Here is a 15,600-nt window from a genome sequence, read left to right on the forward strand (position 1 = left end):
ATGTACACTGTCTTCTGACAGTGGCCAATGCCCGGTGCTTCAGAGGGAATGAATACAGGACAAGCTGAAAAAAACAAGGGAAACTTTTTTTTTTTACTAACTTCTTAAAGTAATCCCTGAGCGACTCACTACTATCCCACATAATCACTATTTCTTGTAAAGTATCATTTATGCCCCAATTCTGCAAACATTTCAGCATGTGAATAACTTATGCATATTAAAGTGCTTACAGGATTGTAGCCTTTGATTTCAGTGGGGTTTCCAGCAAACTCAGGGGCCTGCTTGAATATATCATCTTTTAGGACTGAAGCCTTATGAAATTGATTCCTTGCTGAACAGATGCTTAAAAAACATCAACAGAGGAACAGAAAAGTCCTTACAATTTTTACAGGATTTTTTTTTTAAATATCCAAGTTATACTGCTTAAAAGGGCATTCTATCATTAGATAGTTTCAAAATAGTCAAGTTGACAGTTTCCCATTTACTCAATTTGGACTGTGAAACTAAATTAGTCTGTTTAGTCATTTTCACTTTCTGTTTTTTGTGTGATTTAGTGGATCATTTAGGGCCTGATTGTGGAAGGGGCTGAGCAGGCACAGATCTCATGAGATGGTTACCTACCACTTCTAAAATCAGGCCATTAACATTTTTCACTATCTAGAAAATGTGGATAATAATACTGACCTACCCTGTGGGATTGTGACGCTCTTCTTCTTCTTCTTCTTCTTCTTCTTCTTTATTTATTAGAGTATTTTCCATATTCATAAATACAGATCAGTTATATATTCCTCTATTTTTTTAAACATATTTGCGATTAACCTGCATCTACAATGTATATTATATGGAGGTGACACTATTATATTATGTGATTTTCTTTCACCATCATTAGATTGATTTGCATGTTAACATATGAGAAGCATATACCCCTGTACAGTTGAACAGCCATGTGACTGATTTACATATATAAACAAATGAAATTTCGTCTGTGTTTAGCAATGTGGTTAATTTGCATATGTAAATGAAGTAGGTATTATATCCGTATGTGTCTGTGCTTGATAGGGTGTCATTTGCCTATGTAAACCATATTAATTTATTTGCTGTGATCTCATTATTCGAATAAACGTGCTTAATTTCCCTATGTAAATGTGAAAATATTTCTCTATGCCATGTTCATCTGTTGCATGTACATATATAAAGGAAGAACAGGAGTATTTGTGGCACCTTAGAGACTAACAAATTTAGTCTCTAAGGTGCCACAAGTACTCCTGTTCTTCTTTTTGCGGATACAGACTAACACGGCTGCTATTCTGAAATATGTAAAGGAGAATCACTTATTGATCACATGCCTATTTTAATCCTGTGAATAATTTGCATATGTGAAAACTGATTTCCATAGGCGAATTATTAATCCGCATACATAAACATATGCAAATTAATTATAGGCATATGACATAATTATTTTGCATACGTAAATAACGTGCCCTTGCGGATCTCCTTCTGCCGCCGTGGTTAGGGTTCCCGGGTGGGGCTCTGTTTGTAGTTTTCCTTTAGGTGACGTCACCACGTCTGTGCGGTCACGCAACGCGATGACGTTACAGGTGGCGTGCCCCGCGTGTGGGCGGGACGGAGCGTGCGCAGTGTCTCGGGACTCGCTCCCCTCGTCCCCTCCCCCCATGCAGCGCTGAGGAGACGGGCGGCGGAGCGGAGCAGGGGAGGCCCGGGGCCTAGCGGAGCGGGCTGGAGCGGCGGCCCCGGCGCCATGGAGGGGATGGACGTGGACCTGGACGCCGAGCTGATGCAGAAGTTCAGCTGCCTGGGCACCACCGACAAGGACGTGCTGATCGGCGAGTTCCAGCGGCTGCTGGGCTTCCAGCTGAGCCCGGCCGGCTGCGCCTTCTTCCTGGACATGACCAACTGGTAAGGGACCGGGCCTGGCCGGGAGCGGGACCGGCGGCGGGCGGGCCGGGGGGATGGCAGCCGAGCCCTGGGGGAAGGAGAGGGCGGGCTGGGGGGACTGGCGGCTGCGCGGGAGACGGGAGGTAAGACAGGCACTGTGGGGAGGGTAGGTCGGGGGAGGGGGTAAACAGGGCTCTGTGGGGAGGGCAGGCTGGCAGAAAGGTGGGGTAAGCCGGGCCCTGTGTGGGGGGGGTATGCCGGGCCCTGTGTGGGGGGGGTATGCCGGGCCCTGTGTGGGGGGGTATGCCGGGCCCTGTGTGGGGGGGTATGCCGGGCCCTGTGTGGGGGGGTAAGCCGGGCCCTGTGTGGGGGGGTAAGCCGGGCCCTGTGGGGAGGGCAGGTTGGGGACTGGGAGGGGGTAAGCCGGGCCCTGTGGGGAGGGAAAGGAGAGGGTAGGCCAGCTATGGTTGTGTACTCTGTCTGCACCTTTTTCCTGGCCATGATAAGCCTGGAAGACAAGTCCTAGTGTGGGAGAAGCACCTGAGCAGCCTTTTCCCAGCCAGTAAACACAGAGAGAGAGACAGAAGCTTTTAACTTGGGCATGGCTCTTAGTTTCCTTGAAATCAGGAGGAAAGAGTCTGGCACCACCAGGCAGTCTGCAGAGGGAGTGGTCCTCTGGTGTCGCCCCCTCCCTCTCAGGTTGTTTCTCCTGTCTGTTGCGGATACACAATATTTGGTGTATGTGGGGCCCTCTTCTCTCTGGGGAGCCTGTCTACAGTTGGATGGGATAGGGCATGGGGAGCTCGGTTTCTACCTTCCACTTGGATACAAGTACTTGTATCTACACTGCTGGAAGGACCAATGAGGCATTAGTACCCTGTCTTGCTGACATCATCTCCCACAGTCCTGCAGGCTTTCCTAGGGTAGGCAATTATAATAAAAAATGTGGCACCCTCTTGTTTCCCCTGCATCTTTCCCAGCACATTTTACTGACTTCGGTAAGAGAAATTACTCCTATGTTCCTCGTAGAGCTCACAAGGCTATGGGAAAGTGATCTGGAGTCCTGTCTGAACCATCACAACCAAGTCATTGGCTGAATTTCAGTTGTTAGCTCCTTGTCACAGTTAAAACATCAGTGGCAGAAAGATCAAGTTTGACTTACAGATCCAGGTGGCAGCTAGAAAAAAAGTCCCTCTTACAAAGTGAGCAAACTTTTTTTTTTGAAATTGTTGAAAGAATAAACATGAAAACAGTGTAATATTTAGCCGCGCATTTGTCTAGAGCCCTGTTTCACATGACACTGGAGATTGCCTTTTTGGAAAGTGAAGAAAGGGTGAATGATCAGCAAATGCTGGATCCATCTTAAGCTAATCTCCTGAATCCAGGGAAGGTGTCATGTGAAGAAGTGGTGAGTTTCTTCAGGACAAGTGTGTTCATGACAAAATATTTCCTATGCAAATTTTTTGGGACAGTAACATAAATACAAACTGTCTGCAGTACGTGTGGGGTTTGTTTCAGAGTAATATTGTCTTTTCCCTGTACATTGCATTTCTCTTGGAAGAATAACTTCATAGGCCAACATTGTGAACTCAGAAATTATCATGGGTGACATAAAGGGATTTTTTTGTGCTTCTGTAATAATTTTGATTTTTTGTTAGGAAGACACGTTTGTCTTCAGAAATATTACTTGGCCGCTTAATACTTTGTGTCACTGCTTCCTTTATAAAATCCTGTTTTCAGGCATGAATAAATCAGTCATAAAACTAACTCTTGGGTGAAACCTGGTGTCAGCAGTTCGGGCACCTGTTTTTATTAATGAATTTTCAACAAAATTAGTCAAGCATTTTTGCCATGAGTTTGAGTTATAAATGTTTTTTTGGGTGCTGGCTTGTACTCAGATCAGACTGTTTTATCTTTGTATGAAAGAAGTTATGTAAACATAAATAACATAAGTAACACATTCTGCATGTAGTCAAATGGTTTTGGGAGTACTGAAAGAAATTTGAAATTGGTCAACATTTAGACTGACATTTTCTAATTTGTGTGCCTAAATTCACATCCTTAATGTTGTTTCTAGTATGTGAATTTAGTAAAAAGGGATTGGAACTGATGCTGATGGGGTCTTATCAATTGGAAAATGTAAGGAGGAAAATGTTCATTAATTTGAACGTAGTACAACCGATCTATGGAATATGGCTCCAGTTTCTCGTGTATCCCCCTTTAAGTGAATTTAGTGGCCATGAAAGTGAGGGATTTTAATAGCATTGCCTTGAGCCAAGTGTGCTGACAGGTGCTGTGGAAACTTCCCTCGTGTAAACTTACCAGTGTGCTACAATCCTGATCTGTAGCATCGTTTACTATGCCAGACCCAGGACACCCCACAGCTCTGCCAGTGCACCTCAGTCCAAATCTGCAGCACCCTGACTGTTGGTCATGAACCTATAATGGGCAAATACAGCCTACTGTAGGTATCTGGGGTACTAGCGTGGAACGGCCAAACCCCTTTTTGCTTGTGACCTAGGCCATAATTTGAACCAGCTTTCTTTAAAGGAAAACCTTGCTCTTTGGCATGTTGAGGCAACGTGGAAGTTATAGTTGTATAATACATACAAGCAGTCCCAAGGGAACGTAAGACAGTGGCCCTCTAGGTTTGGGTGGTGGGTGGGAAGAGTGTATTCAATATATTCTGAAAACAGTTTGTTGGTTTCACTACCAAGTTGCTTGTTCTTCTCTTAGGAAGACAAAAAACTCACTTCAGCCTTAGAGATGGCTCTTCAATTCCCCATTCTTCCCAGCTTATGATTAATGTACATCTACAGCAGGTTGTAGGGGACGTGCACAGCAGGGTCAATGGCAGTGCACTCATGTGGAAGACTAAGGACTTCACCTCCCCTCTTCTTGTACACATACACAAATTTAAAAAACCAACAAACCAACTAACTATATTGTAGTGAAAACTGTTTCCTTCACAACAGTAGTGAAAGCCGCTCTTTAAGGATATCTGTTACACCATGATCAAACCTGAAGTTGCTTGCCTGCATGTTGATAAAGTACCATGCTGTAACAAATCAGAGCTGTGAAGTGTTTTTGGAGGGCACTTCCAGTGGTATTTCATTTGTAAACTTATTGGACATGCTGATAAATGAATTTATTATAAATTTGCAAGCCGGGGGTGGGAAGATATTTTGAAAATATTTTGGCAGTTGTCAGAAAAATCTGGACAAACAGTGAATTACTTTAAGTAACCTTTAAACTTCTGATTTTTCCAGTTCAATATACCAAGCAGCAGAGAGGGCACATTGTAGCTTGTTGGAAACTTTAAATTAAGGGTACTTTAAGACAGTGGGTCTCAACCTTTCCAGAATACTGTATCCCTTTCAAGAGTCTGATTTGTCTTGTTACCCCCAGTTTCACGTCACTTAAAAACGTACAAAATCAGACATAAAAATAAGTGTCACAGCACACTATTACTGAAAGATTGCTTACTTTCTCATTCTTACTATATCAATATAATATAAAATCAATTGGAATATAAATATTGTACTTACATTTCAGTGTATAGTATACAGAGCCATATAAGCAAATAATTATCTGAAATTTTAGTTTGTACTGACTGGGCTACTGTTGTAAAATTAGACAAATATCTAGATGTGTTCATGTACCCCCCTGGAAGACCTCTGAGTACTCCCAGGGATATATGTACCCCTGGTTGAGAATCACTGCTTTAAGAAACAGCCTCCTGCCTTATTAGGAATATAGTGAAAACACTGCAGATAGAGTACATCTTGAGATTGCACAGTTTTCCAAGGTTTTTTTTCCCTTAATGATCAAAAGCTATGAATTCAATATTTAATTGAACTTTATCTACTTTCTTTCCATTTTTCTAAATCACTTCCTTAGAACTTTGCCTTTGTTTATAAGCCATTCGGTTCTTTTTGGATTGTTCCAGTTTCTCAGTATTGCCCCTTGGACCACAAAATCCAAGTTGCTCCATTTTTTGGGGCTTTATTTTAGGTGCTCGCTGTGTGTTCTCTGAAAACGGCACCACCACAACATGGGTTTTGGTGATTGAGGGGGAAAAAGGTGTTTGATGGGGTTAGCTTCTTGTCAGACTTGATACTCTTGCTTGGTGCTGAAAGTTGAGTTCTATCAATGTCACTTTGGCACTAAGTCACAGAGGGTCCTGTGGCACCTTTAATACTAACAGAAGTATTGGGAGCATAAGCTTTCGTGGGTAAGAACCTCACTTCTTCTCTTGCATCTGAAGAAGTGAGGTTCTTACCCATGAAAGCTTATGCTCCCAATACTTCTGTTAGTCTTAAAGGTGCCACAGGACCCTCTGTGACTTTTTACAGATTCAGACTAACACAGCTACCCCTCTGATACTTTGGCACTAAATTATCACTTAATGTTGGAGATTACACGGGTAGTGTAGTCAGTGTGCATTTTATGGTCAACACATCTGGGATAAAATCTGCCCTTCATTAAATAGCCTATTTAACTATCCCTCTGCGTGTTCCCATCCCCCCTCCAGATGTTACGTAATCCAGACAACTGGCTAACTGACACTGAAAAGCGTCTGGCATCTTGGGCTTAAGCACTGGGAAAAGTGTTCTGGTCAAATGATTTTTGTGGTAAAGTTAAGTTTCAGGTGTCCAGAGGAACTTTGAGTGTTATATGGTATGACTAGTAACATGTCTGAGCTTGTTCCCCTCCTTCCCTCAAAATCCCTAGTAATGTCTAATTGTATCTACATTAGAAATTTGTATGAAAATCCCTTCTGTGTAGTGTGCATACATTGAAACTTTTATTGCTATTCTTGCATTAGGACAATTATTAGTCAGTGCTTAAGACAGGTAAAGCCATGTTATTTAGCCACGGGAAAATTCTTGCAGAATAAAGTTCATACAATAAAATAATTTTTGGGTGAAGTGCAGTTAATCATGAGCACTGCTGATTTAAAAAAAAAATCATCAGTCTATCAGAAGATTTCACTTTTGTTACAGGTAATTCAGGTTACTCTAAAAGTAAGAGACTAGAGGAAAATGACATTTTTTTTCTTTATCTCTTTGTGTGGAGTCAGTTTCACTCTTCCCCTTGTGTAGTTAGTTTCCCCTTTTGTTTATGTGGATATCAGATTGCAACAGGGGAGAGAGAAATACTTGTTTAAATCGAAAAATGTGATTTGTAAAACCACAAAAATTGGCTAGGGGAGGGATTCAAGTGGCAGGTGTAGGACCTGAAACTACTCTTAATTTACTTTTAAAATGTACTAGATTTCAAATAGATGGTGTTGTTTAATTTTAAATTCCTGCCTTAATACAACTAGATGTTGGGATTTCACGGTGAGTCCCTTTAATTTAGCATTTAAATAAAACAATAACTTTCACCTGCAGTATTTATTGACATATTTACTTTTTACTTCTGTTGAAGTATTTTTTATATTAGCCTAATAAATGTAGCAATTAATTTAGGTTTGGCAGTTGTGAAAACTGGTTGCCAGATGGTGTCCGTTATAAATACCAGTGTTATTGTAGTAAACCTTAATTTGTTTTGTTCTTAGCTTTCTGTAAGAAAAATCTTTTTTGTGTTGAGACTTTCTATGTATGTCTTTTTCCTGAGATTGATTTTTTTTAAAGGTAGAATAAAATCTGCTTTGGAGGAATTGAAATGTGTATGTGAACAGAAATACTTAAAAAAAAAAAAAAAAAAATCTGTTTTGAGGGTCAACATTGTGATGCTCAAATTTGGCATGGACAAAGTAGTTTTGAATAACTTTGCTTTTGTTTATAGTATCTCCTCTCCAAAGATTTGTAATATATTTTTGCTTCTCAAACCTCTCCCCTTTAATGTGTGATAAATATTCTTGTTTTACAAGTGGGGAATTGAGGTGAAGGGAGGGTAAATCTGTGGCAGAGCCATTGTTTGGTGGAAAAATATTGGTTGTAAAAAGTCAGCATTTTGAAATTGTCTAATGAGCATGTGTAGGTGATGATTTTAACTCACAAGGGTGCTCTTCCAAACAGTCCAAATTTTTATTTTGTCCATTTAATACACCACCTATCCAGGGAGGAAGTGCAGATAGGGCTCTGGACTGGGAGTCAGGATACCCAGATGCTAGCTTTAGCTTTGCCATTCATTTGCTGTATGAGCTTGCCCAAGACTGCATGTCTGTTTTGTCCTCTGTAAAGTAAGGATAGTGATATCCAGCTTGATAAAGCAGTTTGAGATCTTTGGATGAAAAGTACCTTTATAAATGCTAATATTGGTATCTCTTCCCTAAGTACTCTGCAGAATTAAAAACACAAAGATAAACATGCTTTGTAATTTTAAAATGAAAAAACAAGGTAACTTAGCCAGGTCACAATAGAAGAAATACCACCACAAAATAAAGTTAGAAATTGGTCCAGTAATGGTATTACCTTACACAGCTAGCGTCTCTAACAACACAATAAAAGAATGTAACATAATTTGCCCCCATTCAGCACGTAAGTCGCACATAGCGTGCCCATGTGAAATAAAGCCCGTTATACGAAATAAGATTCCCACCAAGCGCTTCCAAATCCCTCAGCCCTTCTCAGAAAATACACAGACAATGTGCCTTGCATTGTGTTCTGAAAGTTTACTAATCTGGGCTGAGGAGAAGACTCTTTCACAGAGAATGCTCTGCTAGCATTCCTCTGTTAGACACACCTCTCCCCTCCCCCCTCCCTCTGGTTTGTCATCTCAAGCACTTCCAAAAATTACATCTACCATGGAATGTTCAGAGAGAGCGGCAATGATTAATCATCTAGACCCGTACTGTTCAGAGCTTTATGGGTGAAAAATCAACAACTTAAATTCCACTTGGAAGCTGACTGAAAGACAGTGCGGACCTCTGAGCACCAATGAGATGGGCTCCCTGCGTGAAGGTCAGCGGCTTTATGCGCCAGCTTAAGCCTTCAAATGTCTGTAAGTGTAGCCTCATATGCAGCACATTGTGGTAATATCTGCTCACTGTGACAAAGCTATAGTTGATTGTAGCAAGGTCTGTAGTGGAAAGAAAAAGTCATGTTCTTTTTTGCCAGGTGCAGATGACACCACAGTCCTGATAACTGCTCCTACTGTAAGTTCTTATTAATAATACCTGGGTATTCCAGGGCAGCTTGGGATCTAACAAGGCTCCCATGTTGTGAACCTGAGCAATAAAAGGCCGACATTCTGTCAGTGAAAGGGATGTGTCCACTACTTGAGGTTGTTTCCCTAATGTACATTGCACCATAGTCAGCTAGCACCTATCCGGGCATTGGGGTCAGTTGCTCCTAGCTGCTCCAGCCTAGTCACGTGCGAGAGAGTGAAAAAGAGAGAGGTAAGTGCGATGAATCTACTAAAGAAGTTGCTGTACTTTACAACTCACTAACTCTTGTAGCTGACTTGTGTGTTTATTGCAAAGGAGGGTAGCATGGTAGAACCCACAATACCCTATACAAGAGAGACCTCAACACAGATAAGCAATTGCCTAGTACAACCATCTTGAACCTTCTGGAAGAAAAGCAGAACAACCTCCAAACCAACTCAGTAACCCCCTACTGTGGGCTGTAAATATGTTGCTATGCCCTTGTGTTCAGAGTATCAAAGGTACTCTCCCTTGCAAACTGGTTAGATGTCATTGGTCAGGCACAGCCCAAGTGCTCTGTCTTCACATACAGCATCACACCCCATAGTTTGTGTACATTCAGAGTGAGAATCTAGTTTTATCCCACTGTGGCTGTTATCTTAGACACTAAAACTACTTGTCAGGATACGTTAAGATGGGAGTCCAAATGCTGCCTCTTAACATAGGTCCTTAGGCTGCATTCCTAGGACAGATGCATGCTTGACAAAAGTGGTACTCTGAGAGGAAGTGCCCACTCTAGGAAATTGGTTAGGATGCATCAGTGGTGTATAGCTGCTTTTTTTTTTGCCTCAGTGATGGAGCTTTATATCCTGTTACTTGAATGTGTGTGTAAGTGGAAGGAATACACTTGGAGGGAAAATGTTCCCCCCTGAGAGAAAAAACAAGGAAATTCCATATACAAAACTCTGTCAGAAAATGTGAAAGGTCAGATTGAATGTGTAGCCTTACCTCTGTTTGTGTCTCTGCATTATAGCAGTCTTTGTGCTCAGATACTTTGTCAAGCCTACAGTTTTATTGACTGCAGTCGGCTCGATACAGCTTTGGTTTAGTGGAAGATCATGGCCTCTTACGACTGGTGCTATATAAATACCTGAATTTTCATTTTAAGTCTTGTGTTCTTGTTTTTGATAGCAACTGAAATCACTCATCTGCTCTCACTATTATTTTGTCAAACGAGTTTGTTAAATTTCCTTTATCATTTACTGTGGTAGTCTTTAAAAATGATACAATAATCTTCAGATGCAAGTGTGCAAGATGTGATTCAATCTACTTTGAGAGCTTGTATCTATTGTGTAAGATATTTAATTAGTAAGTGTTCTAAACACTTATGGAAAAACGACTTGCAGACACTTCTTAAGGTATCATTATATCTCTTGTCTACTTTTTTAATCAGGTTATTTGCATGAAACATGATCCAAGTACTTGGTTTCAAATGCTTCCTGCACCATCTGAGGTGAGAGACTTTGGTGTATGACGATCATGATTGTTTATACAAGGGTCAGTCTTCTGTCAGAGAATGACATCACATAAGAAATAAGCATTGGGAGCAGATGAGTTCTTCTCATAGGACACTAGAAATTAGAGATTGAAAAGACTTATTGGGTCATCTAGTCCATTCCCACTGTTCTCCCCACTGGCTGTTGAACCAATCGAGATTGTTCACTGGAGTAAATAGTCTAATGCAGAGGTTTCAAAGCTGGTTTGGAATACACCTTTATCTCGATATAATGCTGTCCTTGGGAGCCAAAAAATCTTACCGCATTATAGGTGAAACTGCGTTATATCAAACTTGCTTTGATCCGCTGGAGTGCGCAGCCCCGTCCCCCCCGGAGCACTGCTTTATCGCGTTATATTCAAATTCGTGTTATATCGAGTCGGGGTAGAGGTGTACATGCTAGCAGGTCTGTGGAGAGCTAGCTCATTACAATCTGTTGGCTCTCCTGTCCCATCTGAGAGAGATCAGGTGGAAGGAGGGGATGAAATGAAGTTGACTGTGATTTCCCCTTTTCCAAAAAGATAAATGCAAATTGAAATCAAGGCAATTACAAATCTACACTTGCCTAATTGTTGCATGAAATGTTGTTGTAGCCATATTGATCCTCTGATAATTTACCATTTAAAAAAAATAAACTTCCAGCTTGTGATTGACAGAAATTGGTTCAATAAAAAATATCTCACTCACATCACTCAATTACCTTATGTCATGTTCATGTGGGCAGTTGTGGTAGCTGATTTTTCAAGCTGTGAAAAAGTTTGAAGACCCCTGCTGTCAATGCTTTGTCCAGACTCTCTCTCTCTCAGTGGGACTCCTACCAACTGTTGAAATATTCCACAACCCAATACTTCTGTCAGGAAATTTTCCTCAATATTAAATGTAAAATTCAAATAATTTCATCCTATACTCCTAGTTATTGTCCTTGTGTAGCACCTTTACTGACTCTTCTCCCTTCTTGTCTTTCAGGATGCTCAGACCTAATTTCCATGCTAGTATTGTTTGCAATAAAGAGCAAGAGGCAAGAAATATGAGGCAGGATAATTTTCCAAATGCTTCCCTTTCTCTCCACCCTCTGAAAAATTTCCCACAAGTCAGCCGTTCTTCAGAGTTTTTTATTAAAGAAGTGATAGGATAAAAACAAGCACCTTCTTACTGTACACCACTTCTGCTCCCTGTGTCTTCAGATTCCTCTGGGTAATATAGTGACCAACGCCATATTCTTATTACTGTCTGAATCAATATATGGTACCTGTTTGAGTGAACTGTATTTTCTCTTGACTCTGGCCAGGTCGATAAACTGCTGAACACATTCTTATTTAAGAACATTTGTTGTCGATTGGTTCATGAAGCCACAAGACTAGTATTTAGTTTTTCCAGATTGCTGGCTGAGCTTGCAAATGCTGTCAGAAAACTCTTGTTGTGTGACTTAACCTCAATACAGTTATTTGGAAGCTGTCGATAAGCTACAGTTATTTCTACACAGGCGCTTTTCTGCCTGTAATCGGCCTGATAGCTCTTGAAGTGCTATCACCAAAACGCCACAGCACTTTTCAGCTATAGATAACAGGATGTCAGTGTGTAAGTATAATGTCAGTTCTATTGTCAATATGTGGAATAGAAAATATTTCAACTATTGAGTCCTTTATTTTGAGTTAGACGGTTTGATATTTACTGCATAGCCCATTTTCTAGTTTATTATATCTCTGTATCAATGTTTCCACATAACCCTACACCAGGGGCAGGCAAACTTTTTGGCCTGAGGGCTGCATCAGGTTTCTGAAATTGTATGGAGGGCCTGTTAGGGGAGGCTATGCCTCCCCAAACAACCAGGCGTGGCCTGGACCCCGCCCCCTATCCGATTCCCCCCCTGCTTCTCGCCCCCTGACAGCCCCCCGGGACTTCTGCCCCATCCAACCATCCCTTCTCCTTGTTCCCTGACTGCCCCCGGAACCCCTGCCCCTGACTGCCCCGCGCCACCCCATCCAACACCCTGCCTTCCTGACTGCCCCCCCACCTCCCGGGACCCCTACCCCCATTCAACCCCCCCATTCCCTGCCCTCTGACTGCCCCGCCCCCTGACCACCACCACCCCAAACTCTCCTGCCCTCTATCCAACCCTCCCACATCTCCTTACCGTGCTGCCCGAAGCACTGGTGGCTGGCTACGCTACATACGTGCCGTCCAGAGCAGCAGGAGAGGCAGCCACGCTGCCCGGTGGGAGCCAGCCATGCCACTGTGCAGCACAGAGCACCGCATCAGGCCAGGCTCTGCAGCTGTGCTGACCCAGGAGCTCACAGCCCCGCCGCCCAGAGCATTGCGCCGGTGGCGCAGTGAGCTGAGGCTGTGGGGCAGGGGGACAGCGGGGGAGGGGCCGGGGACTAGCCTCCTGGGCCAGGAGCTCAGGGGCCAGGCAGGAGGGTCCCGCGGGCTGTAGTTTGCCCACCTCTGCCCTACACCCACACACCCTGAAATTAGTAAAAATCATGAGACCATAGGTTAGATTACTCAAAATGCCATCTTAAGCAATTTTTACTTATAGAGTACAAAAGATCCCAAACCATCAAACTTTCTTTCCTCCCTCATTCCTCAGGGAGTTAACCTAATAATTTACCATTTAAAAAAAATAAACTTCCAGCCTGTGATTGACATACCATATAATTTTACTTGTTGAGCTGTGGACCTCTCAAAAATTGGGTGGGTGTGAAATGGAAGTGGAGGCAGACAACTGTAGTGGAAGGAATTGAGGATACTATCATTTTAGTCCAGCTGAGATCCAATACATGCCTGAACTTGTTCTGTTTCTGTAGCTTATACTCCTTTATTTTAATGCAGACATTTATAGATGGGAGGCATAACTAAGGAGTTGCTGGTGTTACTAGAATCTTTTGCACACTTGTGGGCTTTGATATATCTTTGTCACACTGTGAAGTGTATTGCTCTTCTGATGCTGTTGCCTATTTCTAATGGCCGCAAGTGGCTAAGGACTCCCACTGTGACATTCTCAAAATACTTTCCCCCACACTTAAAGCTTCTGACCACCTGCTTAGGATGGTTCAGCTGCTGGAGCTGGCTGTGTGGGTTTTTGTGTCTTTTTTTCATAATGTCACGGTATTGATTCTGTCACTGAGCTTGCTTTCCGTTGTTTGGCAAGATAAAATGCTCACCCTGGTGCAGGTGGGGTGGTAGGTAATGGTTAAACTATGCATGTGTTCATTAGTACTTTTAGACAGGCTTCCTAAAGGAATGCCGCATGGATTAATTTAGATCACTGATGTTAATCATGATTTAAATCAGCAAGCAGAAAACCTTGATTCAAATAATCAATTTTATTCTTGTTTTTCATTTGTACTTCAGTTATTGTCTTAAAAAGGTTGATTCTCATTGGTTGGTAACCATTAAAACATGTTAATTTGCAACTTAAATATAGCCTTTACACTAAAGTTGGTATTACTGTTTGCTAACCAGGATATATTATATGTGTACACATTTAAGCCATTATATAGTTTAATATGCATTTATTCACATTCTTGACTTTTACATTTTTTTATTGTTAGAAAGTGGTGGATGATTCAGTTCGTATTTACTGGCTTAATTTTTAACTTGTGACTTATATCAAACTGCGTTTGAATGGAAATTGGAATTCAGTTAAAAATGGACAAAAATATCTCTTTGAAATTGTTTTTCACTTAAAACTACCACAATATGCTGATATTTAGGGAAAAAATGAGTATATCAAGACATGTTTAAAAACATTTATTCAGCTAAGGCATTAGTACTTGTAGTTAATATATTGAATGGATTGTTTCTGGTTAAGGCTAAGATTTTGCCATGGATATTTTTAGTAAAAGTCAGGGAGGTCACTGGCAATAAAAAAAAAAAAAAAAAAATTCACTGAAGCCCTCGACCTGCCCCTGACTTTTACAAAAAAATATCCCTTAGAAAATGGGAAGGGGCTGGGCATCTGCGGGGTGGCTGGGAGCTCCGTGCCCTCTCCAGGGTCCCTCCCCTGCCCCGCCGTGGCAGCCGGGGAGCGGGGAACCCCTGCGGCCCATGGTGACTTTGAGCTTGAGGGCCCTCTGCCTCAGGAGGTGGGTGTACCTCACAACTCCCTGCCACTGCGGGAGGTGGCAGGACCATTCAGCTCCCAGTCGCCTGGGCTGAAGTCACAGAGGTCTTTGGAAGTCTCAGATTCCATGGCCTCCCTGACAAAATCGTAGTGTTGTTTCTCGTCACCATATGCTTCGTGATTTTAGAACTAGTAGATCACATCCTCTCTCAACCAGTTCTTATTCGTAGATTGCTTTACTCTTCCAGTCTTTCCTCCTTCAATTTCTAATCAGTTTCTCAACTTTGAGTGAAGTATTCATTGAACTGAACTAGTTGAATGAACTGAAATGAAGAAAATACGGTCTCTGCATCTGCAAAAGTCTACTGCTGTCAGAAGTTGGTTTGGTGCTTTAACAATCTCTGGTTTCAGCTGCTTAGCCAGTGACTTCCACCAGATCAGTGGTTAGACTTTATTTACAACTTTGGCAGCAAACGTGTTTGCTTAATATTGATTTTTAAAAATTGATTTAAATGATTTTAGTATAGTACGTGTAGGTCTTAATATAGGGTTGTCATTTTAAATAGGTTTATTTTTAAAAAGAAAAATGTATGTAATTTTAGATGTTAAAAATCCATTTTTTATCTACCTTGAAGAAAAGTGATTCTCACTTTTCATGTGTGGAAAGCAGTGACAATTACATAAAATCTTACATAGAGTCTGTTTCCCTCCCTTGCACTCTCTCTGCGTAAGGTACAGCATATATATTGCCTATTAGCTGGGCCATTCATTCTGCAGAAAATCAGTGTAGATTTCTCTGCCCTTCCTGGAAAACCCAGTTTGGTATTTGGAACCAGCTATTTGCAGCAGAGACCTTGAAAGATTTTGCTTTTCTGATAACAGTTCTTGGGAGACTGCTAATCAGGGAACGTGAAATAGTTGAACTAAAAACTTCGGCTTCCCTCATTGTGTGTGTGTGTGTGTGTGTCTCGTGGATCATCCAAATTC

The 15,600-nt window shown here is 41.7% G+C and overlaps 1 protein-coding gene across 6 annotated transcripts in view; it reads left to right on the top strand.

The window, feature by feature from the left end:
• Window positions 1–1,654: 1,654 nt before the first annotated feature.
• The window catches only part of ILRUN (inflammation and lipid regulator with UBA-like and NBR1-like domains), a 50,129-nt gene continuing 36,183 nt past the window's right edge, over window positions 1,655–15,600 (top strand). Inside the window, exons 1-2 of one of the 6 annotated variants that reach the window (XM_054025451.1) lie at window positions 1,828–1,917; window positions 2,926–3,098. Coding sequence is in view for 4 of the 6 variants with exons in the window: in XM_054025449.1 (XP_053881424.1) it covers window positions 1,760–1,917 (158 nt within the window). In the remaining 2 variants the exon portion in view is untranslated. Of the gene's footprint in view, window positions 1,918–2,925; window positions 3,099–10,445; window positions 10,506–15,600 lie in introns of those variants that run through there. The other 5 variants (XM_054025449.1, XM_054025454.1, XM_054025453.1 and 2 more) reach the window with 5 other exon arrangements.

The sequence above is a fragment of the Malaclemys terrapin genome, chromosome 4 (assembly GCF_027887155.1).
Source record: "Malaclemys terrapin pileata isolate rMalTer1 chromosome 4, rMalTer1.hap1, whole genome shotgun sequence".
Taxonomy (NCBI): domain Eukaryota; kingdom Metazoa; phylum Chordata; order Testudines; family Emydidae; genus Malaclemys; species Malaclemys terrapin.